The 25,725-nt window shown below is 33.5% G+C and overlaps 1 protein-coding gene across 2 annotated transcripts; it reads left to right on the top strand.

Moving 5' to 3' along the window:
- The first annotated feature begins 64 nt into the window (after positions 1–64).
- On the top strand, positions 65–24,793 carry LOC100378482 (apoptosis-inducing factor 3-like). 2 transcript variants are annotated; one of them, XM_085491298.1, is made up of 17 exons: positions 65–218; positions 2,054–2,360; positions 6,659–6,749; positions 7,735–7,844; positions 12,233–12,342; positions 13,056–13,100; positions 13,799–13,880; positions 14,464–14,576; positions 15,044–15,222; positions 15,944–16,074; positions 18,138–18,253; positions 19,053–19,265; positions 19,970–20,087; positions 20,233–20,331; positions 20,907–20,982; positions 21,228–21,332; positions 22,470–24,793. In XM_085491298.1, the coding sequence occupies exons 2-17, from the start codon at positions 2,078–2,080 to the stop codon at positions 22,501–22,503; spliced, it is 1,905 nt and encodes a 634-aa protein (XP_085347424.1). In that variant the 5' UTR covers positions 65–218; positions 2,054–2,077; the 3' UTR covers positions 22,504–24,793. The 2 variants fall into 2 exon arrangements, with proteins under 2 accessions (XP_085347424.1, XP_085347422.1); XM_085491296.1 differs by lacking the exon at positions 18,138–18,253 and adding an exon at positions 17,687–17,802.
- Positions 24,794–25,725: the final 932 nt, after the last annotated feature.

Here is a 25,725-nt window from a genome sequence, read left to right as displayed (position 1 = left end):
TAAAATTGTCATGTCGTTCTTGTTTCAATTCTTGTGAATTTGCTATCACCTAGAGGGTCTTAGCACCTACATTTGACATCATAACAACTTGCAAATAACAAACTCGCTGGCAGTCGCGGGACTATAAAAAAGTACAATTTGAAGGTGTCTACATAAATGTGCTCTTTTGGTTTAAAAAAAATACAAAGACATCAAATGTAAATCGTATATATTGACAGGTAAGTGCTCAAAGTCGTCGACGTCGCAGAATAAATTTGTTTAATTTACGGTCGCGAATAAAAGGAAGGGGGCATGTCTGTCCGCATGTCTGTGGTGATACCGGTACTTCCTGTAGCGATATAGCACTACTGTTGCTTGCTTTCTGTGTCAATGTTTTGTTGATAAAATATTAATATTTACAATAAAGATACATATATTGCGACATAAAGTTGCATTTATTGAAAAAAAACTGCTGGTAACTCGGGAAGCAGCTGGAATTAGCTTCCGTAAATATCGAATATTAATTACTAGTATTCAATGAACAATCTGGTCAAAGTCTTATGTAGGAGTCTTTACGTTTATCAGATTGAATATGCCAATGATAGTAATGTATTTTTCCATACTTTTGTTGTTAATTTAGGACCAAATGAACGTAATTTCCATTTGGTTATACATGTCTCGATCACAAAATACGAAAAAATGTGTTTTATTTCGTAAAAGGTTACAAAAATCCAACTTTGGTTCTCAAAAGGTTAAAGCCGTAAACACTATTATATGCCTCATACTGTAGTACTGGTATGTTGTTTAAAATGGACGGTTTAAAAGATCAGTTAATATGTGTACCATAATAAATTTAACATAATCCTCGTACATGTTTTGTTTTCGTACAGCCACCTGTCTACCTGTCATTTTGAACAGACAGTCCACATTTTTATGTGACCTGGTAAATTTAAACAAACCTTTTGATCAAAATTTTGTCATAAGTTACAAAACAATATATAACCACCAAAAAGTAGACCAAAAGTACAGGATGTGGCTACTTCTTTCTGATATTTTTTTTAGTCATCTACACTTTTTATTTTCTGGCTATAACTAAATCTCTGTGCAGTTTACTGGTAGTTTGTCTGCTGATCATTAAAACAGACATTTTTTATTTCAAAATTAACTACTGACAATCTACTTTAAATTATACATTTTCGAATTATCAAATGAAGCAAACAAGAAATTTGTTCAAAATAGATGACAGAACAAACTAGCTTATCCCACGGGTCTTTGAGGCTTACTTTCGATAGATCGCAGCGAAGCGACACCCCGATCCACACCCAAGTCGTCTGCAAGTGAAATTAACTCCAAAATTGGTGTAACACTTTAGATATTTTTCTGTATTTATAAATGAATTTCTTTGTAAATTTTGGACCAAATAGACAGAATTTTCTGTTGTCTTCATGTTTTGATCAGAATTTTTGAAAAATATGTGGAAAAAGTTATACAGGGTTGGTTCATTCTTTCCAGATATTTTGAATATTTACAGTGCTTCAGGATATTGTCTGCTCTAGTTCTTTATTTTTTTAAAGTCCTCTGTTTGTACAGTTAATTTTTGTTACTATCGCACAAATTTGTGAAGTTGTAATGTTGAGATATGTAAGTTCAGAAATATTAGTTTTTAAGAGGCCATCAGCTAATTTTTTTACCAATTTTTCGTATTTTTTAATCAGTGTTGTATGGAACTGAAATTGCCTTTGTGGGATATATCTATTTTAATAAAGAAATTTGATAAAAAAAATAACTGGAAAATAAATTCTTGCTCATCCAAAAATTCTGTATCCAACCATCTATGTGCTCATTCGTTCATAGCTTGATTATCCAAACATGGCTTTTTTTCTCCAGCATAATTTGATTTACACAGATACATTTTTGAGCTTAAAAATATAAAAGTTTTTGTACACATCAATTAATGTGCTGAAAAATGAACCAGCCCTAAAGTTAAATTTGAAAAAGTTTGTTTGTGTTATGTAAGTATATCACCCCAGATTGACCCACATAAATAACACCGATTAATAATTATTTCTTGCAGAATGAAAGTGTAAAACTATTACGAATGAGGAGTGTTGTCGTCCAGCGTCTGTGTTCTGTGTTTAGTTGTCCTGTTCAGTCCATTTCTGTTGTACATCTAAGGAGGTTTGCGGAGACGAGTCCTTTGAGATCTGCATCCTGTCAACTGATTGTCACACTTGAAAGATCTGTGAAAAAGATTCAAATTTGTTCGAGTCGATTTCGGTCATTCTTACCGATAGGTAGTGGTCGCTACAGTCAACTGAAAACTCTACCACTATTTTCAAGACTTATTAGTACAAGAATGGGTCATTGCACATCCAAGGAGGGTGAGTTGATTCATTTTAAATTTCATTATTTTGACTTTTGTGATTGTACCTTTCGTACATAATTTGTACATAATTTCCTTGTAAGCACTTTATTTTAAAGTGTCAGAACTACAAAATACTGACAGAGACAAAAGACCATTTGTTTCAAACAAGGCTGCTCAAGACTGGTTTCTGTCAAAATATTGTCAATATATATGATAGAAAAATGTCCAAAAATTAGCACTCATAGCACCATACATTTGAACGTATGAAGACCAGGAACAATTCTATTTTTAGCCTTATGTATTAAAATAGATCTTAAAATAGTAATCTGTGTTCGTCATTCAGATATTTCAGCCTAATTTTATTGAATTGTTATTTGTTTTTTGGACTCATCATTGTATTTGTGCTTTCCAAATAAAGTATTCTTACTTGTTCTATTTGCTGAAATAAAGTGAAATCTTGGTACTTTGTGGCGGAAATGCTCATTCTGAAAAAGTTGGACCCAGTGGACACCAATAAGGCTACGCTTCCCCAAATTCTGATTTATTTTTTTCCTCTCTGACATTGTTGGTTTTGTTTCTGTATGGTGTGTTATAAGAAAATGTTTGACTGTTTTTCATATGCAAATGAGAACAGTGCTGTATTTGTCAAAGACAAACTTTGATCTTACTAAACTATTTGATTGCTGAGTCTTTGTTTGGTTATTGAGATTATTCTGCATCACTATGGCAACGTGTACAAAAGACATGTCAACAATCATGAAATAGGACTTCCATCTATGCCATGGTTCAAAATGTTTTGTTTTAAATTATTATGGACTATAGTTACACATAACAGTTAGTAATTAAAAGGCAAACCATTAGAACGCATAGGAAGAGACTATAAGAAAACTACCAGTCCAATCAGATCACTATCGAATTTGCTTATTTCGTGACAATAACTTCAATTTTTAGTGAATTATTATTTTAATTTTTTAGGAAAATATGCTCTTATGCAGTAATTCATTTTCATTTGGTTAGCAACTGATAATTATTGTTCCACCAGGGATACCAGATTTACTGTATCAGAAGCACATCTATAATAGAGGCACATATAAACTCATAATTGCATTTGTTGTGTAATGAATCATTAAAATACATGTATGACTAATTTTGACCATAGCAACTCTTTTAATTTACACAAGCAGTGTATGTGCTAAGTTTGGTCAATTGGTTTTCTAAAATTTATATGGGCTCGCACATTATTTTATTATTTTAAAATTGAGCTTTAAATTAATAAATCTTTATTAAAACCTTAGAAAAAATCTTTAATGTGCATGTTTTTACCTGAATCCTTTTAGTTTTTTTTGTTTTGTAACACATTCACAATATTATAGGATTCATTGTGTTGTTGAATCTTGATAAATATTCATTTATTTTTGAGTATATAAACAAAAACCATGGTCACAAGTCTTTTACAGCTTGCCAGTGTACTGCATTGTCTGCTCTCACGGTTCAAGATGGTTTGTTTACTAATTCATATATTAATTATTATGCTTCCATGCTTACATAGTTTCATTGAATACCGACAAATCACTCCCTGCCGATTCACCGCTCGCTTCTAAGTCTTATACTGTACCGGTAAAGGAACTAGGTAACATATAGAATGTATACAACTTCAAATTCTTGCTGTTGCTTGGTGTTTGCGTCTGTGTTAAATTAATCCCTAACAGTGCAGTGTATGTACAATGTAATGTGTGTGGAACATTAGTATGAGGTTAATACGAGGATACTGCAAAGTATACTTGAAGATGGTACAGTGCTCGTATCGACCAACTCTTTGCAGAGGTCGATGTGACTACATACTGTCTAAATGTATACTACCGGTATTATTATATATTTTCCTGATGTAACTGCTTGTATGAAGCCCAACATGTTGACAATTATTTCTTAGTATGAACTTTGTTTTTAAACATATCCACCATCTTGGAAATATCGTGTATAATCATTCTATATTTGGAATTTGCTAATAAAGTTATTAATTATAATGATATTTATTATAATACTATATGTACTTATATAATATGGATCATATGTTTTTTTTTTAAATTACAGCAAGTCTCATTGGAGCAGGAAATTGACTAAATAGTTGATATCCCCAACTTTTTGATATTCTCGCACCATTTAAATTCATGCAATTTTAATAAATAAAACCAGAGGTACATTACTTGGGGTTTGCAACGCGCATAGCACTGTATGGTGACATCATGTCAAGATCCCATTCAAGTCTCATCTCGTAGATAGCGAGACTGGTGCTACGACCTTCTGACATGAAATAGGCGGTTTGTAATAAAATAATAAAACATGTATTACCACATTCATAGTGAAAAAATGTAATACATCGAAAATGTACAGAAAATATAGTTATCGTAATCCGTCATATCGCGAGCAGCTATTTTGATCCACCTGGACAACTCAGTATCCCAGTTACCTCGGGCATGCGCATTCGAATTTTTCTGAGTTGGAACGCTTATGCGAGAGCGAGATTGAAATGGGATCTTGGTATCATGTCACCGTAGTTGCAAACCCCAAGTAATGTACCTCTGATAAAACTCATTTATACAATATCATTTATATATTACTTCAAATTAAACTACTCTTGGTAGACTTCTAATTCGTGTAAATTTAAAAGGGTGAATCTTCACACAGGATTCCTGCTAATCGACCAATGATTTGAAGTTGAGTGATGTTTGTCATCATGTACCAACAAAGCTAAATTTTAAATTATCAATGTCATTTTTTGGCAATTGAACGTGTTCCAACACTTGAATTATTTCACTCACTGTGTTACAATTGCATGATCGGCTTTGTACCTTATAAGATAGAACACTTCTCAAAGTAAAAGTGATTTATTATAAAATATTACATATGTGAAATTTTCAGTATAAGGAAGAAGAAAATGAAATAAAAATATGGGTCATCGTATTCAGTTCAGAATAAATCAATGTATAAATTGACTGAAAATACCATACCAGTTTTTTTATTACCACTATTACAATATTGTTAATTTTTAATACTACAAGACATTGAAAAGTATTTAGTAAGACATTAGATATCTTGTTTTCATCATAGGTGACTGAGCAAAGTTTTTAGATATATCAATAGTAAAATGCCCTAAAACTGAGAAAACTGTATTTTATTTTATGGTGACCACATATTATTATTTCCTTTTATTCATTCTTGTGACAATAACAATATTTTTACTCTTGTGGTGTGTTCCACTTTTGTTCCAGCATTAATTAGTTTCCAACACTCTCACAACCCAATGCACCATAAAAACACACGCATATTAAACAGATTTTTGGGACTTATTTTGTGTTTCATATTATATTTGTACATAGATACTACTAGCATGATGACTTGCATTGAGTTTGTACTAAAGGGAAAGCCAAAACTTCTATTATTTAAAAATAATAAGTATATATGCATGTTTTTTTTCAATCATGATATAAAATTCCTTCACAATTCTATACAACATGGTCAACTGAACCAAATTAAAAAAAAAATATTAGAAGTTTTGTCTTTGATTAAAAACAGGCATGGATCGTATTGAAGCATGCATAATTATTTATTTATTATTTAATAGACATGGTATAATAGCTATAGGAAAAATATTGCCTGTTTAATGTATCTATACTGTTAGCAATGTACATCGAAAAGAATAGTACTGAGAATTGGTTGGTCTACATATGTGATTAGTTTTAATATAAAGGTTACTTTGTACAAGTACATGAAAAGTGGAATTCTGTCCAGGACTGGTTTTCAGTCACACATAGTTCAGTTTAGACAGGTTTCTCTGTATTATTGTTACATACATACATGTACATTGCTATAAGTAGACATTAGCTAAGTGCATGCAATGATGGTGACATATGCTCTGAAGATCCACTTAACATGAAAGATCTTGTGACAAACACATATTTAGAAATTTAACACAGGCAAGAGATCAAGATAAAGTTGGATGTGCATTAATTGCACTGTGCATATTGTTTTTATGCCTGTTTTATGAATACAGCGAGATCTTCTGGCATGATTATGAAAGTTGCATGCCTTTTATTTTTGTTATCTACCTTTGGTCCCATTCATATTGAATTTATTGTTTTTAGTTTCCAGTTTTAAGTATGCAAAGAAGATTACCTTTCTGTTGATAAAAAAAGCTACTCGTGTACCAGCATTGATTTGAATAGCACCTACCCAATAACAATTTCTCCTCAATTTTTAATAAAATAAAACTTAAAATGGCTGTCTTATTTTCATTATATTGTGTATTTTCTTCAGATAAACATGGTGTGGCTCCACTACCGAAAGCTCAGAAGGTGGTACCAGTGGAAGCTGTTGTATGCAAAGTAGATGATTTGAAAGATGGAGAGTATGTTTTATTGTTACAATATTTATTTAGAACTTAACCAATAAGAACTATATAGAATGTTTAGGAATCATGTGAAATAGTTTAAAAATTGACATGTGCTAGTGATAACAATATTTTTAAAATACATATTTTTGCTGCTGCTTTGAGTGAGCGTCTACAACACCCAAAGTAGGTCACTCTGAATTTCATTCTGTCACAATTTCTAAATATCACATACAGGTGGATGATATTACATAATTCCTCATGAATTGTGTGCTTAAAAATAATTGTATAATATTCTTGATCTAACCTGGAATTTTCTGTAAAAAAATTCTTTGGGAAAACATTCTATCCTTCTTTTCTGGCTGATATTCCATGATTAGTTTAGTAAGCAGTCACTGATTGGTTGACCTCCGTCTGCTTGGAAAATATTCCCCCTTTTAAAGTTTAAAGGTAGTTCTGTTCTAGTGTAGTCTATGCTTAACTGTTTTGTGCTTATATGAAATTACTGTAAAATACTTTATTTTCGCTTGGAATTAATTAATTCTGCAACTACCAGAAGCTTACTTTTGTAAATTTGGTTGAAGTGTTTTGATCAGCAATAAATAGAGTTTACATTGAACAAGTGATTTGTGAGTTTGCAAGTTGTTGAATTCCAATCTTATGCTGGAATATGGCCGACCGAGCCCAACCACAAAGGGAAACAGAAAACTATATTTAAAAACACACATACACAATTGCTACAGGGTAGCCAATGCTCATTCTGAAAAAAAAAAATCAAGCCCAAAACTAAGTGAAGGGAAACAAGAGTTTCTGATTGTTGACTCCTATATCACTTCATTTTTAAGTTAGGAAATTTTGTTTTAGTAAAAATTTAGTCGCCAAGTGTAAAAAATTATTGTGAAAATAATAAAATATTTTGTTTTCTGGTTTCTTTCAAAATAATGTAAAAATAAAACAACTCTATTTTATGATGTTCCATGTTTATTTTGTTTGTTTTTGTTAGGATGCGTGAAGTGTCTGTTGGATCTGGTAAAGCGTTGTTAATCAAAGAGCATGGTGCATACAGTGCTATTGGATCTAAATGCACTCACTATGGTGCACCACTTGTAAATGGTAAGTAAACCGTGCTATTGGATCTAAATGCACTCACTATGGTGCACCACTTGTAAATGGTAAGTAAATAGTGCTATTGGGTCTAAATGTACTCACTATGGTGCACCACTTGTAAATGGTAAGTAAACTATGCTATTGGATCTAAATGTACTCACTATGGTGCACCACTTGTAAATGGTAAGTAAACCGTGCTATTGGATCTAAATGTACTCACTATGGTGCACCACTTGTAAATGGTGAGTAAACAGTGCTATTGGATCTAAATGCACTCACTATGGTGTACCACTTGTAAATGGTAAGTAAACAGTGCTATTGGATCTAAATTCACTCACTATGGTGTACCACTTGTAAATGGTAAGTAAACAGTGCTATTGGATCTAAATGTACTCACTATGGGGCACCACTTGTAAATGGTAAGTAAACTATGCTATTGGGTATAAATGTACTCACTATGCTGCACTACTTGTAAATGGTAAGTAAACCGTGCTATTTGATCTAAATGTACTCACTATGGTGCACCACTTGTAAATGGTAAGTAAACAGTGCTATTGGATCTAAGTTTACTCACTATGGTGCACCACTTGTAAATGGTAAGTAAATAGTGCTATTGGATCTAAATGTACTCACTATGGTGCACCACTTGTAAATGGTAAGTAAACAGTGCTATTGGATCTAAATTCACTCACTACGATGTACCACTTGTAAATAGTAAGTAAACAGTGCTATTGGATCTAAATGTACTCACTATGGTGCACCACTTGTAAATGGTGAGTAAGCAGTGCTATTGGATCTAAATGTACTCACTATGGTGCACCACTTGTAAATGGTAAGTAAACAGTGCTATTGGATCTAAATGTACTCACTATGGTGCACCACTTGTAAATGGTAAGTAAACCATGCTATTGCCTCTAAATGTACTCACTATGGTGCACCACTTGTAAATGGTAAGTACATAGTGCTATTGGATCTAAATGCACTCACTATGGTGCACCACTTGTAAATGGTAAGTACATAGTGCTATTGGATCTAAATGCACTCACTATGGTGCACCACTTGTAAATGGTAAGTACATAGTGCTATTGGATCTAAATGCACTCACTATGGTGCACCACTTGTAAATGGTAAGTACATAGTGCTATTGGATCTAAATGTACTCACTATGGTGCACCACTTGTAAATGGTAAGTAAACCATGCTATTGGCTCTAAATGTACTCACTATGGTCCACCACTTGTAAATGGTAAGTAAACCATGCTGTTGGATCTAAATGTACTCACTATGCTGCACTACTTGTAAATGGTAAGTAAACCGTGCTGTTGGATCTAAGTTTACTCACTAGGGTGCACCACTTGTAAATGGTAAGTAAACCGTGCTATTGGATCTAAATGCACTCACTATGGTGCACCACTTGTAAATGGTAAGTAAACTATGCGATTGGTTCTAAATGTACTCACTGTGGTGCACCACTTGTAAATGGTAAGTAAACCGTGCTATTGGATCTAAATGTACTCACTATGGTGCACCACTTGTAAATGGTGAGAAAACAGTGCTATTGGATCTAAATGCACTCACTATGGTGCACCACTTGTAAATGGTGAGTAAACAGTGCTATTGGATCTAAATGTACTCACTATGGTGCACCACTTGTCAATGGTAAGTAAATAGTGCTATTGGATCTAAATGTACTCACTATGGTGCACCACTTGTAAATGGTATGTAAACAGTGCTATTGGATCTAAATGCACTCACTATGGTGTACCACTTGTAAATGGTAAGTAAACAGTGCTATTGGATCTAAATGTACTCACTATGGTGCACCACTTGTAAAAGGTGAGTAAACAGTGCTATTGTATCTAAATGTACTCACTATGGTGCACCACTTGTAAATGGTAAGTAAACAGTGCTATTGAATCTAAATGTACTCACTATGGTGCACCACTTGTAAATGGTAAGTAAACAGTGCTATTGGATCTAAATGTACTCACTATGCTGCACTACTTGTAAATGGTAAGTAAACCGTGCTATTTGATCTAAATGTACTCACTATGGTGCACCACTTGTAAATGGTAAGTAAACAGTGCTATTGGATCTAAGTTTACTCACTATGGTGCACCACTTGTAAATGGTAAGTAAACAGTGCTATTGGATCTAAATTCACTCACTATGGTGTACCACTTGTAAATGGTAAGTAAACAGTGCTATTGGATCTAAATGTACTCACTATGGTGCACCACTTGTAAATGGTGAGTAAGCAGTGCTATTGGATCTAAATGTACTCACTATGGTGCACCACTTGTAAATGGTAAGTAAACAGTGCTATTGGATCTAAATGTACTCACTATGGTGCACCACTTGTAAATGGTAAGTAAACAGTGCTATTGGATCTAAATGTACTCACTATGGTGCACCACTTGTAAATGGTAACTAAACAGTGCTATTGGATCTAAATGTACTCACTATGCTGCACTACTTGTAAATGGTAAGTAAACAGTGCTATTGGATCTAAATGTACTCACTATGGTGCACCACTTGTAAATGGTAAGTAAACAGTGCTATTGGATCTAAATGTACTAGTACTCACTATGGTGCACCACTTGTAAATGGTGAGTAAACAGTGCTATTGGATCTAAATGCACTCACTATGGTGTACCACTTGTAAATGGTAAGTAAACAGTGCTATTGGATCTAAATGTACTCACTATGGTGCACCACTTGTAAATGGTAAGTAAACCGTGCTGTTGGATCTAAGTTTACTCACTATGGTGCACCACTTGTAAATGGTAAGTAAACAGTGCTATTGGATCTAAATGTACTCACTATGGTGTACCACTTGTCAATGGTAAGTAAACAGTGCTATTGGATCTAAATGCACTCACTATGGTGTACCACTTGTAAATGGTAAGTAAACCGTGCTGTTGGATCTAAGTTTACTCACTATGGTGCACCACTTGTAAATGGTAAGTTAACAGTGCTATTGGATCTAAATGTACTCACTATGGTGCACCACTTGTAAATGGTAAGTAAACCGTGCTGTTGAATCTAAGTTTACTCACTATGGTGCACCACTTGTAAATGGTAAGTAAACCGTGCTGTTGAATCTAAGTTTACTCACTATGGTGCACCACTTGTAAATGGTAAGTAAACAGTGCTATTGGATCTAAATGTACTCACTATGGTGCACCACTTGTAAATGGTAAGTAAACAGTGCTATTGGATCTAAATGTACTCACTATGGTGCACCACTTGTAAATGGTAAGTAAACCGTGCTGTTGAATCTAAGTTTACTCACTATGGTGCACCACTTGTAAATGGTAAGTAAACAGTGCTATTGGATCTAAATGTACTCACTATGGTGGACCACTTGTAAATGGTAAGTAAACAGTGCTATTGGATCTAAATGTACTCACTATGGTGCACCACTTGTAAATGGTAAGTAAACAGTGCTATTGGATCTAAATGCACTCACTATGGTGCACCTCTTGTAAATGGTAAGTAAACTATGCTATTGGATCTAAATGTACTCACTATGGTGGACCACTTGTAAATGGTAAGTAAACCGTGCTGTTGGATCTAAATGTACTCACTCACTATGGTGCACCACTTGTAAATGGTAAGTAAACCGTGCTGTTGGATCTAAATGTACTCACTCACTATGGTGCACCACTTGTAAATGGTAAGTAAACCGTGCTGTTGGATCTAAATGTACTCACTCACTATGGTGCACCACTTGTAAATGGTAAGTAAACCGTGCTGTTGGATCTAAATGTACTCACTATGGTGCACCACTTGTGAATGGTAAGTAAACCGTGCTGTTGGATCTAAATGTACTCACTATGGTGCACCACTTGTAAATAGTGAGTAAACAGTGCTATTGGATCTAAATGTACTCACTATGGTGCACCACTTGTAAATGGTAAGTAAACAGTGCTATTGGATCTAAATGTACTCACTATGGTGCACCACTTGTAAATGGTAAGTAAACAGTGCTATTGGATCTAAATGTACTCACTATGGTGCACCACTTGTAAATGGTAAGTAAACAGTGCTATTGGATCTAAATGTACTCACTATGGTGCACCACTTGTAAATGGTAAGTAAACAGTGCTATTGGATCTAAATGTACTCACTATGGTGCACCACTTGTAAATGGTAAGTAAACAGTGCTATTGGATCTAAATGTACTCACTATGGTGCACCACTTGTAAATGGTAAGTAAACCGTGCTATTGGATCTAAATGTACTCACTATGGTGCACCACTTGTAAATGGTAAGTAAACAGTGTTATTAGCTCTAACTGTAGTCACTATGGTGCACCACTTGTAAATGGTAAGTAATTAATCTACATCAAATCAGAACATTTGTTGATTAAATCATTTATTATCATTGCAGGTGTTTTATGTAATGGCAGAGTTCGATGTCCATGGCATGGTGCATGTTTTAATGCACAGACTGGAGATATTGAAGATTACCCCGGATTGGATAGCGTACAGAAATTTGATGTAAGTTACAATCAAATATAAAAAATATAAGTGATATTTCAAATCTTATATATTGTGTTTTTTGTGACAGCCTCTGTCCATTTATTTTCTTTAAATGTAATTATTCCCCAAACAGATTTGGGTAATACATTTTTAGCTTCAGTGTTGACTTTGTCGAGCGGAGCTTGTCATATGAGTAATTGTCCACAGTCTTCCACGTCAGCTTGTTATAATTTCGACTTCTTCTTGAAAACAACAAGCCTGATTTCTTTGATGCTTATTGTATATGGGTAGATCTTCCTTAGATTTGTTCATTTTGTGTTTAAATATTCAAATCTCTAATTTAGATGATTATTTCTGTCGTTATTGATAAAAAGTGTTATTTTGACTTCTTCTTGAAACAACGCAAGTGTGATTGTTTTGATATTGTACATATACCAGCTAGGTGCTACATTTTGACCTCTCAGATTGGTTCATTTTGTGATAATATCTTTAATTCTCTAATTGAAATGTGCATTGCTACCAGCAGAGCTTTCTCAGCTGAAAGGCTGCTCGTCGTCTATTTTTTTGGCAATTCCTTTTAAAAATTTGGAAAGGTCTTGATAAATCTTTGGAAAAAAAATCAGAAAAAAAAAATAAGCTACCCAACTTTCACTTATTAATGGCTTTGGCATAGTTAGAGTAGTTACTCTTTCTGTCACAGTACAATAAAATATTTTATAAACTGTTTACAGGTGGAAATAAAGAATGACAATGTTGTGGTTAAAACAAATAAAAAGGTATGTCCACTGTATTTACTCAATTCAATAATTAACATACATGTATATCACTTTTGCTTCAGTGAAAGCACATGTGAGCCAAGAACTCACTATGCTAATTGATCGTTAGAGTAGAACTATGGTGCTGCTATCATCAAGGAATCTTACCAGACTGAGCACCAAAACAGTCTGGTAATAGTGACCAAGTAGGAGAACTCTAATGAAGTTACACTGTGAATTCAATGAGATTTAGGTGTTTTTTTGCAGCCCCCGGGTTGTGTGTCACAGTGTGTGTTATGTGACGTAACGTAACGTAACGTAAAAATGACCTTTTAACCTGTAGATATCGTACCTCATATGTATGTATGCATTTTGCATTCCATTGCAAATCACCGGCTTAGCTCATACAGTAGAGTGATCATGCATCAAAAACTTATAAATATTCCCATTAATAAGTAGTGAAGGGAAAATTGTACTCTCCACTTGGATCATGTGAGAACAAAGTACTGGTAGTTCTAAAAAAACAGGCTACTTACTGGTAAATGCATCAATGAAAGATTTCATGGTTAGAACAAAGAAACTGGTAAAGGTGGACCATGTAGAACAAAAAAAATGTACCTGCTCGTAGATATTAGAATTCAGGCAATAAAAAATAATTACAATTTCCTAAATATACTGGTACTTTTATTATGATGTTATGTGTATTGTTATGTTTACAGGCCTTAGAAAAAAATAGAAGAATCAAGTCGATGTCAACTAGATTGCCGGAAGAAGACAAGACGTTTCTACTCATAGGTGGAGGTAAGTGCACGTATTAGACTATATTCCCTGTTACAGATGCAAATGGCCACTGAGTGCTCTTATTGAGAGCAAGAGAACTACTTGTTTTTGCCCCTCAAAAGTGTTCCACATTCTCACGTTATCACGCTCACTGTTGAATTGAATTGTTACATAGATCAGGAAAATTGTGATTGACGAAAGAGAATGAAACACTATTTGAGGGTAAATACGAGACACATGGTTCCTTTGCTCTCAGTATGATCTCGATGGTCACTTCTGTCTTAGATTTATTAGTGCAGATACAAGTACAGTTTATAGCTGTTTTGATTCAGTTTTTTTTTTATGGAAAATTAAATGAAGTGATGTTTTGATACTTATGCAATTGAATAGCATTTCTGGTTCTCCAATAAGTTGATTTGTTATTACTCAAATCGCAGTCCCTCTATCACAATATAATGATAGAGGGACTGTACTCAAATTTTAGATACTGCAGATAGTATTATACCTTATACATCATAGTTTCACTTGTAGGAGCTCCTGTCCAAGGAAATTTCAAAATTGGAATAAGACAATTTCAAGTTTGTATTTATTTGCTTGTTTGTAGGTGCGGCCTCTGAGGTTTGTGCAGAAACACTTCGCCAAGAAGGCTTCAAAGGAAGGGTTGTCATAGCAACAAAAGAAAAATATCTGCCTTATGATAGACCAAAGCTCAGTAAAGTAAGTTCAGTATTTAATTTAACTCTATCATCTTATTCTGTTAAGTTTATATCAACTGAAAATATTGCAGGTCAATCATGAAAACTAAATTACACAAAATGTAATATGGACTCTGTCCAAATGGAACACTGCATGTTGACGTAAAAAATCACTTTAAAAAAAATGTATTCTCTATAGAGTTCCCTAATTGACGCATGGTGTCAATAGTCAATGAACAAAGTCACAGTCATTGTCATAAGCATTGTCAGTCATCTGTGGATGTCATTTTTATTGAGGCACTCTCCATGTCATTTAAACTAGCCAATGAACAGAGGGTATTTAAATTTGACCAGCTCACAGTACATGATATTTGAATATATTATATTGTAGAGGTGGCCTGGTAAGCACTTAATAGATTCTAGACAACAAACTCTGTTTTGCTTTATAACAAAAAAACGTAATATTTTCAACTGATTTCTCATGTCTAGGCATTAAGTAGTACAGCTGCAAGCATTGCTCTCAGGGATAAAGATTTCTACTCTGTTTATGATATTGAGGTGTCAACGGATATGGAAGCTGTTGCCGTGGATACCATGATGAATTCAGTGAAATTCAAAAATGGTGAAAGTATTAATTATGACCAACTGCTACTTGCTACTGGTGGCACGTAAGTTTACATTTATCCCATAATGCATTTCATCTTTATTTACTGGGTTTATTATGTATAAACATTAAAATCATTCAACCAATCCCAAGTCATCATACATATTTTGCAATATACTTCAATGTTCATCTCAAGCAGTAGTGGGTATATATCAGATGTTTGTAAATTGCATCATGAGAAAAAGGTTAACATAGAAGGCATTTGATTCACATCAAACGAAGAAAAGCTTATACTAGCATTATAATGTAAAAGTTGTGCACATTTAAAATATTGTTTATTTAGTTGACAGAAAAGCAAACTACTTGTATTATAGATGATTATTATTAATCTTATTTTCTCATTCTCACAAGTCCTCCCTGTAAAACAAAGTGTATTATATGTAATTGTGGGAAAATGATTGTGCTGGAAGTTTGGACCTGATATGATCATCACGGATTTGAAATAAATGTGCATCTGTATTCAAAGTTTAATCTTTTGAACCCTATAATTTTTTTTGCTAAAATTTTGAGAAGTTCTTTGCATTTCTCTACATTTCAATTTTTAATGTTGAACAAAATTTGTCAGTGGCTTACATATCTTGTGTTTGAAATAGATACTCAAAAAATTGTGCCGCAGATTTTGTTTGTGAAAATGGTTAAAGAGAATTAACAGCAAAATCCCAAAGTCATGGTTTCAAGCAATATTAAGTTAATTGTGGCATTAATTGTTTACTGTTCATTTTCAGTCCGCGAGTGCTTCCGATACCAGGCCATGACCTGAAAAATGTATGTCTGTTGCGTACTCCGGATGATGCTAATTTCATTGCTGACCACGCTAAGGGCAAGAAAGTTGTTATAGTAGGGACTTCATTCATTGGTGAGTGCACTTCATGTTATCAATACATTAAAGTATAGTATTAATTTAAATAATGTACATAGTGTAATGCATTTGAATAGTAACTTTCTATGTACCCCGGTAATAGTCCCATTTAATATCTGTGTTTTTTTATCTGTTAAATTTTATTTGACTGAAACTGTGAATAATTTAAAAAACTAATTATCAGTTAAAAGTTTTAAATATTGGCCAAATAAAGCACTACATTATTTGTTTGAACACAAGCATCAAGTTTTGTTACCTTTCATAATATATAGCCTACATTTTATTTTTAGATTTAATGAAATGTTAATGAAGAGAAAGTATGAGTAGAAAGTTTGCTTGACAATTTATTTGTGAAAATGTAACTTAAAATTGACATATTTTTTTGGTTACAATAAGTAAGGTATATTTCTGTACTATTTTGGAACTCTTGGGAATCTTGAGGTTATTATACAAGTATGAATACATACCACATCAATTATTAATAATTTATATCATAACTCAGATAAATACCGCAATCTGTATCTATCCTGAATATTTTTTTTTTAGTTAATATCTAGATTCTCGATATGCAAGGTTGTAATAGTTACACTATGTTTTCTAAATTTGTTCGAACAATTTTAATTTGTATCCAGTGGGAAATTATGTCCATCTGGTTCAAAGAAGAAAAAATAAAAATGTGGCATCAAAATTTTGGCTAGCAAAAACAATTGCATTCAAAGTGTTGGTAATATGTTTATACAATGTTCCTTGTTTGTAAGATTCTGCTTAGCATTGTGATATGCATTAGCATATATATGATGATGTTTATTCCCCAGTCTATTAATTTTTTCTCGTCATTATTTTAGATCCACGGTAGCATATTCCATTGTTATTTCTAATTTTCTTCTTATAATTTCACCTCTGTACCTGTATCTTGGACATGCTTCAGCAGATTACTTTCAAATTTCGCAGACATCACACGTCGTATCATACATATGCACATGCATTTGTTTCATGATTCAATTCAAGATGACCAAATGGCAGCCATTTTAGTGCTAAAATTCATTTTGGACATGGATCTCATTCATGCATAGAAATGTTTTATGCAAATTTGTTATGTACATTGTAAACGATGAAACCTTCATGCATATAATTTTTTTCAAGATTGTAATAAAAATAGCTAACTCAACATGTTGGTGATTTCGTTTTAACAAATATTGCACCAGTGGTGTATCTCTGACTTGCCTTGACTGATTTCATTTAACACAAATACACAATAAACTGTCATAAGAGTGACAGTCATAATAGATAAGAAGACATGAATGTCTTTTATTAGCCATCATACCACCAGCCTGAATTGTAACACCACTATACTGATATAATCTGCCATCACACTAACCACACCAACTTTAATTGACATTTAAATAGTTTATTGCTTTCTTCTGTAATTTTGCATGGAATTATTTTTTTTTCACATATAATTCACCCTTGTATCGGGATGTCTCATGTTTAAGCTCATTTAAGAGATCACCAACACGAACCATCTTTAAGAATATACTGATCAAACTACTAGTAATCTGAGTCACTCTGTACTATTTTCTGCTTCACTCTTTCATTCTCTCCATCTCAGGAATGGAAGTTGCTGCTTCTCTCACTGATAAAACCAGCTATATTTCTGCCGTGGGTCTGGAAAATGTTCCATTTGAGCTTGCAATCGGAGAACAAGTGGGAAGAGGCCTTCAAAAAGTACTTAAATTTTAATCTGTTGTCCCTCATTTGTTAACCCTCTCATCATTATTTCAATTATTGTATGGATCGATCAACCTTCACCAGGTGTATGATCATTCCAAAAGTGTAATAATGATGAGTGAGTGAGGATACTGAGAATGGTGATTTCATTAATTATTTGTAGTGTTGCGACTTTTTATCTACACAAATGCCATCACATTCTCTAATCAGGAAAATTCATAGTAAAAATTAAACAGTTTACATTACTCTCAAATGATGTCATCACCATATCTGTACCCTATACCCAGTAGGTATGTTTATCTGCATGTGTCGTTTACATTACATTACCATAGGCATGGAGATCGCTAGTTTTCTCGTTGCCACGGCTGGCCATATTACGTTGATTGGTAGGTCAAATACAGCATTCCAGCCATCATTAGGAGAGCATGTGGGCTCAGTGCTACAGCGGGTGAGAGCATGCATAATTTTAATTGTTTTAAACAATATATGCATGCATGTATGATCACTATTCGTAGATCCAATAGTTTGTACTCTTTATGTTTTAACTCATAGCACATCTCTTGTAGTATAAACCCATGCACATTATCACAGAAGAAATCATCATTGTCAATGACATGGTGGAATCAAGTGGCCATTGTTATTTTAAAATATTAAAATATTCATGTATTTGGTCATCACACACATAAATTATTTTTGTCTGAATTTTTGAAAAAAAAATCAAAATGTATTTTGGAAAAAAACTGACTAGCAACAACTTTATTTATTTTAGGGGTTTTAGCTCGAAATCATTAATAAAATTGATAAAATATAAAGGTTGGATTTACAATTAGATCAGTGGTGGGAATTTTGAGATTATAGCCCATGTATCTTAATTGATTAACTGTAGCCAATGTGATGTGTACAAGTTTGTGATAGATTCAAATCTGTAGAATTCTATTTATTCTGACATATATTTTTTTGAAAATCATGTCAGTTAAAGATATATATTGATGAGAATTTGCACTGAAAACATTCTTGTAGCATATTAGTGACTTTTTAATTATCCATCCAACAAATAATGTTGTGCAAGTGCTACAGAAGTAACATTTTGTAGTTTTAAATTATAATAAATCAAAATCCTATTTAGTCACAAATATGCAGTATCGAACATTAATATTAAAAAATATTTTTTTCTTTCATATTGCATCTTTAAGTTCTAAATCGTGCAAAAATTAATAAATTATTTTATTGTATTTCAATCACGTCAGATGTTGGAAGAAAAAAATGTGACATTTTACATGAATAACAGTGTCAAGGAGTTCCATGGTGAGAATGGTCAGTTAAAATCAGTTGAGTTGAAATCTGGTGAAAATTTACCAGCAGACCTTTGTGTAGTGGGTGCAGGTGTCATACCGAGCACAGACTTTATCAAAGACAGTGGACTTACCATGAATACCAGGAACCAACTTGTTGTAAATAAGGTGAGGATTAAGAATTATTTATTGTTATTCCTCAATTAAATGTGCACACCAAATATTAAATTGAGTGCAAAATATGTTTTTATGAAGACACTTCTATAATAATCTTTTAATATTTCTAAAATATTGTAATAGAATTAATATAATGTTAGGGTAGGGTAGTGCAAAGTAATGTTAGCAAGAATGTCAGTCAATCATTTGTTTTTTGAAGCTTTAATTCTGAACAAATGGTTGAAATGAGTATCACTTTTCAAACTTGTTCCATGATAACATGTACATCAATTTATCAGAATCTGCACTGATACTAAAAATAACAGTGGTGAGGTTGATAATGAAACTAACTTGTAATTGACAAAAGTCCTGGATATACAGGATTGTACCGGTAGCCATGTTTGAAACTGGTCCTGGAAAAACAAATGCCTTATTGGTTGGGGGGCACTTTGACTTCATTTGTTTATATAATTTTTACCAACCTGCATACATTGCTCACTGATCAGCACTAGCATACACTCTGCTGTGACAATGTTGCCCCTATGTGGTTTTATTAACATGAACACGTACATTTATTTTTAATAACAGCAGCGAACACCACCATTATTTGTGTGTGTGAACGACCAGTTATACTCAACAATTATTCAAGAAGATGCTTGATTCAAACAAAAGTAAACCCTAACAGTAAAATTTGCAATCTCCTCTTTCATATACAGTATATGAGAACAAATAAACCTAATGTATACGCTGCTGGTGATATTGTAGAGTTTCCCCTTACAATGGCTAACGATGAAAAAGTAAACATACAACATTGGCAGATTGCACATATGCATGGTAAGTGTCAAATTAATCAAAATACTGATGTCTATCAGTGTGAACTTTCATACTTATTCTTTCAATTTCTTCAGATATTCATTTTTGCCACTCATAATTGGTATTTTTTTACTCTTGTGTACGTTATTGTTATTAATTTGTTTAGGTCGTACAGCAGCTCTAAACATGCTAGACCATGATATAGAAACTCACTCTGTGCCATATTTCTGGACAATGATGTTAGGAAAGAGTCTTAGATTCACAGGTAAGTAAAGTGACCTTATACTTGCCAGCTGACTGTTCTGCAGCACTATATGTATCGAGTCTGAATGTTGCTAAAAGACATAAATTATTTTGAAAATTTGTCTATTCATATATTAAGTTAATATAATCAAGGATATGTGTACAAAAAGTTAGAGGAATTTTATTTGAGTACACGTGAGTAGTCAAGATTGATTTTGCTTACCGGTATTAGCCATTCCATTATAGTGATTCATGCATGTCAAGATAAAAATAAAGTTACCCCTGGTAGTATCGTATAAATTTGATTACAAAACTACATGAATATATATAACACCACTAGTTTGCCTTAAAATTCAAGTAATCAACTAAGCTTAGACCTGTTCTCTAAAAGTGAAGGGTTGTCACCTGCGCATACATGGGAATTGAGTCCTAAGTGGAGGTAACAACGCACACTACAAATGCAAAGGCTCATGAGTAGACGTGTCTTTGTAAACACCAACACGCTTTAGGCCATCCGTGCAGGTGACGACTCCCTCCACATCAAATTCCCATGAAACTCGACTACCGTTACATCTTTTTGTCTCTGTATACATGAAGGGTATAATGTTGGTCATGATGATGTCATTATTGATGGCAGTACTGAAGAATTGAAGTTTGTGGCATACTACACTAAGTAAGTAAAGATGGTAGTGGACAATGTCATGTGACTTGCATGTTGCATCACATGATCAAAATTGTGTCTAGGGTTTTCAGATAAAATGTACAGTACAACACATGTGTAAAATTCAGATGATTTACAAGGTCATATTTTGAATTTTCATAAATTGATTTTAAATCAGTGATTGTTTTTTCAATATACACTTGTTTTACCGCCTGCGATATGAAAACGGGTAATGCATTGTTTTTTTCTATCACCAGAGGTGAAAATGTGGTAGCGGTGGCTAGCATAGGTGCTGATCCCACAGTGTCCCAAGCAGCTGAGTTGTTCTCGGCAGGGAAGGAAATTACTAAAACAGAGCTACAGTGAGTAACAAATGAGTGATACTGGGTCTCATAGATTTGTATACAATATGTAAATTACATAATTTGTTTATTAGTCCCTGTTCGGACGCAGTCCGAAAACGGGGACCTATGTTTTGACCTCCGTGCATCAGTGCGTCCATGTTTCCGTGCGTGCGTCCGGTCTTGTATCTTAGAAATGCCTGAACCAATCACAATCAAACTTGACACATACATGATATTATACATATGCACATCAATTTGTTTCACGATCTGATTCAAGATGGCCGAATGGCGGCCATTTTTGTTCTAAAAATTCATCAAAATCAAGCATTTCTCGGCTGTTTATAGATGGATTTTGTTCAAACTTGGTATATACATTGGACATTATAGGACCTTGATGCGCATCATTTTGTTTTCAGATAAGATTCAAAATGGCCAACTGGCGGCCATTTTGTTTTAATAAATGTGGTTCTAGTGCCATATCTCTCTGACTTGCTGTGACTGATTATGTTCAAATTATAAATATTCATTATACATCATGTCATAGATATACAGATATATTGGTTTGACGATCCTATTAAAAATGGCCGAATGGTGGCCATTTTTGTGCTAAAAAATCATTAAATATCAAGCATTTATGGATGGATTTTGTTCAAACTTTGTATATACATTAGACATAACGAGTTTCTGATGCACGTTATTTTATTTTTTAGATCGGATTCAGAATGGCTGACTAGTGGCCATTTTGTTTTAATGAATGGGCTTCTAGAGCCTTATCTCTGACATGCTTTGACTGACTATGTTCAAATTTTATATATTCATTATACATGTACTCAAAATGGCTGATTTTATTTTAATTAATGCTGTTCTAATATCTCTGCATACTCTTTTTGACGATCAGATACAAATGTCAATCATTTAAATGTTAAACAATCATCATAATCATATTCCTGACATGTTTATATTCCAGCTATATTACTATAAACAAAACTATATATCTTAAATTTGATAATTAACGGGGACTGTGCCATGCATGGCTTGTTTAATAAACAACACCTACTCCACGGCTACCGTCCCAGTTATTTCCCTCATTCTTCATTATAAGGTAAGAAACACAAAACACATCTTGTCTTATCTCTGTTACTTTCTTTTTTTCAGGAGAGACAACAACTACTGGAAGGCTTTGCTGTGATTCATCACAATCCCAATCTAGCAGTCATACAGCTCATGTAACAGATATATTGCTTGTGCAAATAATAATGAATTACTGAAGCAGCTGCAAGTTATAGATTTTTGAAATATTAGGCCACAGCGACTTAATTTTATGGATGACATCCGCGCGCGCATTAGTTTTCGCCTGTTCTCAAAAACAAAACAAAATCCCCGACAACGAGTCTCCACAGATCAGTTTTCTGTACGGAACTTGCTCACTCATATTGTTGCAAAGTGCCGGCTTGTCGTAAAACTCGTTTTGGACTACCTAGTGATATGTACATTCCGCCTTGACTTGTACTGAAAATGGTGTTCATGCTGTACCTTGAATGCAGTGTTTCTGACTGAAGGTACTTCATCATGACTACATGTACTAGAGCTTGTCTGAAATGGTTATATCTGTAACAGTAATACAGTACGAGATGTGTACATCAACATGTGCCTCCTACATGTACAAATAAAGACTTCTTGTTTTTTTGATACACTGTGTTCTGTGGTTCAATTCTTAATACCAGCTCTGTAGTCCTTTTAGTTACAGCAGCATTTTTTTTTCGCCCTCTCGCATTAGTTTTGAGGTCTCCAGAGGATGTCATCCATAAAATTAAATCAGTGTGGCCTTAAGCAGTTTAGAAAGCAGTAAAAAGAAATTTAGAACTCTTATTGTCATGTTTATAAGTGACTTTCCACTTCAGAAAAATATCAACTTTATAGAAAGTGTTTTGGAGAAGCCTGTACTATGTCTCAAAAAGCAACAGTTTCAGAGAAATATATATTCCTGTTCCTAAAAGTAGTTAGTTACATATTAGTGGATTAATATTAGTCTTTAATTTTAATCTTTTATTTTTTGGTTAACATGACATTAAGAGTTCTAAATTTTCCTGAATTTCATATGACCTGATTATCAAATAATAACCATAAACCCTCATCCAGATGGTTTGATAACGCACTATTATAGTAAAACCTTCCTTTCTTCCAATCCAATAATGCTATATAACCTTAAAATTTATTCAGTTCTTAAGAATGTTCAATACAGTTTCACAAAAAAATTTAGAATTATTTTCTTTTTTTGTACACTGGGAGTTAATTTTTTTCTATAAACAGCGGGTGTCACTGACTTCATTTTGAAAAAATTGCATGCTTATATCATGCAATTGAAACACAGGCTTTACCAGGGAAAAAGTAAAACCCTTTCAAATACCCGGTACATGTATAAACAAATTTTTGAAACCTTGAATAATGATAGGGTTGGTAGAGAACAACATAAAAAATAAAAAAAAACATTGGCCTTTGAAAATTTGAATATTTTGTAAATACATGCGTGAAATGCTTCTGTGTCCACATCGAAGAGTTTATGATATAGACGCTGTAACAACCATACTCTTTTTATATTTGAAAATATTGGTTTATATTTTGTGAAAACATTCAGATTTAATATACAGATTTACGGAGTTGTACAATAATGCACAAGAGGAAACAATATTTATGAGATACAAAAGAACTGGCCTACCAGGGTATATTCAAACTATCAGAGATTGTGCTTCATATGCACATCTCGAAGGTGACACTGTATTGAACATCTTTAAGACAAATTTATCATTCCTGGAAATTAATATCAAAATAATGTATATAGTGTAAATGAATGAATATATATATATTTTGTTCTTCCATTGCATGCAAGTATGGAAATTAACTGATGGCATGTGCATCACATAAAAATGTTTTGGGACTGGTACAATTAAGGTTTAAGGATTTGGTACAATAATGGTTAATATCTCTTCTAAAGGAGCTTACATAGATGTTTCTATGGTCAAAATAAAAACTGGGGTAATATTTTAATGATCGAGTATGCAACAAATATGATTTTTGGCTTGTATGCACTTCCAATAGACAAATATGGTATGCATTACTGAGCATGTGTTCGATGCCTTTTGGGAGAAAAATTTTCAATCTAATATATAATGGAAACTCTGTCAAACTGGAAATTGACAGAATCTTGTTCCTAACAAATTATTCAGTGACCCGATTGTTAAGCTGTGAATTACACACAAAAACATTGCATAAAATAAATAGTTCCAATGCAAGCATTTCCCTCTACTCGCTCGTCTCGGCAATCAAATATGGAAGGCATGACAATTTGAACATTTACAATGAACTACTCTTAAATTTTATGCAATACTTTTTTGGGGGATTTGTACAAATATATTTTGAAAATACTATATATAGTGATATATAATTGTCTACACTGGTTTGAAATAAAACATGACATGTTACAGGAGTGTGTTTGTATATTATTCATCAAAATAAATCTGTTTCTTGTCCTTAAGTTTATTTAATGTGGAGAGAACATTTCTTTCCTTTTATGCCTCCTCTGTGCAAAGCACACAATTGGAAGTCTTTATGTGGGTATGTACCACAGTCACTTGGGGGCTGAAAATCAATAAATACTAATTTTCAATAAAAATCATCCGCTATACGTATATAAATAAACAAGTTGTGAAACACAGCACCGAGTAAATCGACACCCCATCGGTTTCAAATGTCGATTTCTTACCTTAAAATGCGAAACAAAAATTTTAGAGGGGATCAGGTGTTACGTTAATAACCATTGTTCATAATTGCTAACTTGGTTTTATTCAAAACTGCACAAATCCCGCGTTTTCTGACGATATCCGACGATTTCATGAATGAAAATGGCCAGCAGCCAGAATCTGGGTAAATCAAGGAAATACTCGCTGTTACGGCACGCCTGATTGGCTGAAAATGAGTATGCGCACTTGATTTACCCATAACTCTGCGCGAATCCCCCTTGATTCTGGCTGCTGGCCATTTTCGATCATGAAATTGTCGGATATCACCAGAAAACTCGCGATTTGTGCCGTTTTGAATAAAACCAAGTTAGCGATTATGAACAATGGTTATTAACACCTGACCCCCTCTGCAATTTTTGTTTCGCATTTTAAGGTAAGAAATCGACATTTGAAACCGACAGGGTGTCGATTTACTCGGTGCCGTGTTTCACAACTTGTTTATTTATATACGTATAGCGGATGATTTTTTTGTTGAAAATTAGTATTTATTGATTTTCAGCCCCCAAGTGACTGTGGTATGTACACATGTTCCAATATTTCAAGAACCACTCATTGGATTTCAATTAAACTTCGTAAAATGGATGCTCTAAAATAACTACAAGTTAAATATATCA

Source organism: Saccoglossus kowalevskii, chromosome 16 (genome assembly GCF_978046115.1).
Source record: "Saccoglossus kowalevskii chromosome 16, keSacKowa6.1, whole genome shotgun sequence".
NCBI classification, from domain to species: Eukaryota; Metazoa; Hemichordata; class Enteropneusta; family Harrimaniidae; genus Saccoglossus; species Saccoglossus kowalevskii.
This window is presented reverse-complemented; position numbering and strand designations above follow the sequence as displayed.

Bases quoted from the DNA above. Each gene is read 5' to 3' on its own strand.
- LOC100378482 (XM_085491298.1), top strand. From the start codon at position 2,078: ATGAGGAGTGTTGTCGTCCAGCGTCTGTGTTCTGTGTTTAGTTGTCCT. The intron at 7,845-12,232 runs GTAAGTAAACCG...TTATCATTGCAG, and splicing joins TGGTGCACCACTTGTAAATG to GTGTTTTATGTAATGGCAGA. The intron at 13,101-13,798 runs GTATGTCCACTG...TTATGTTTACAG, and splicing joins TGGTTAAAACAAATAAAAAG to GCCTTAGAAAAAAATAGAAG.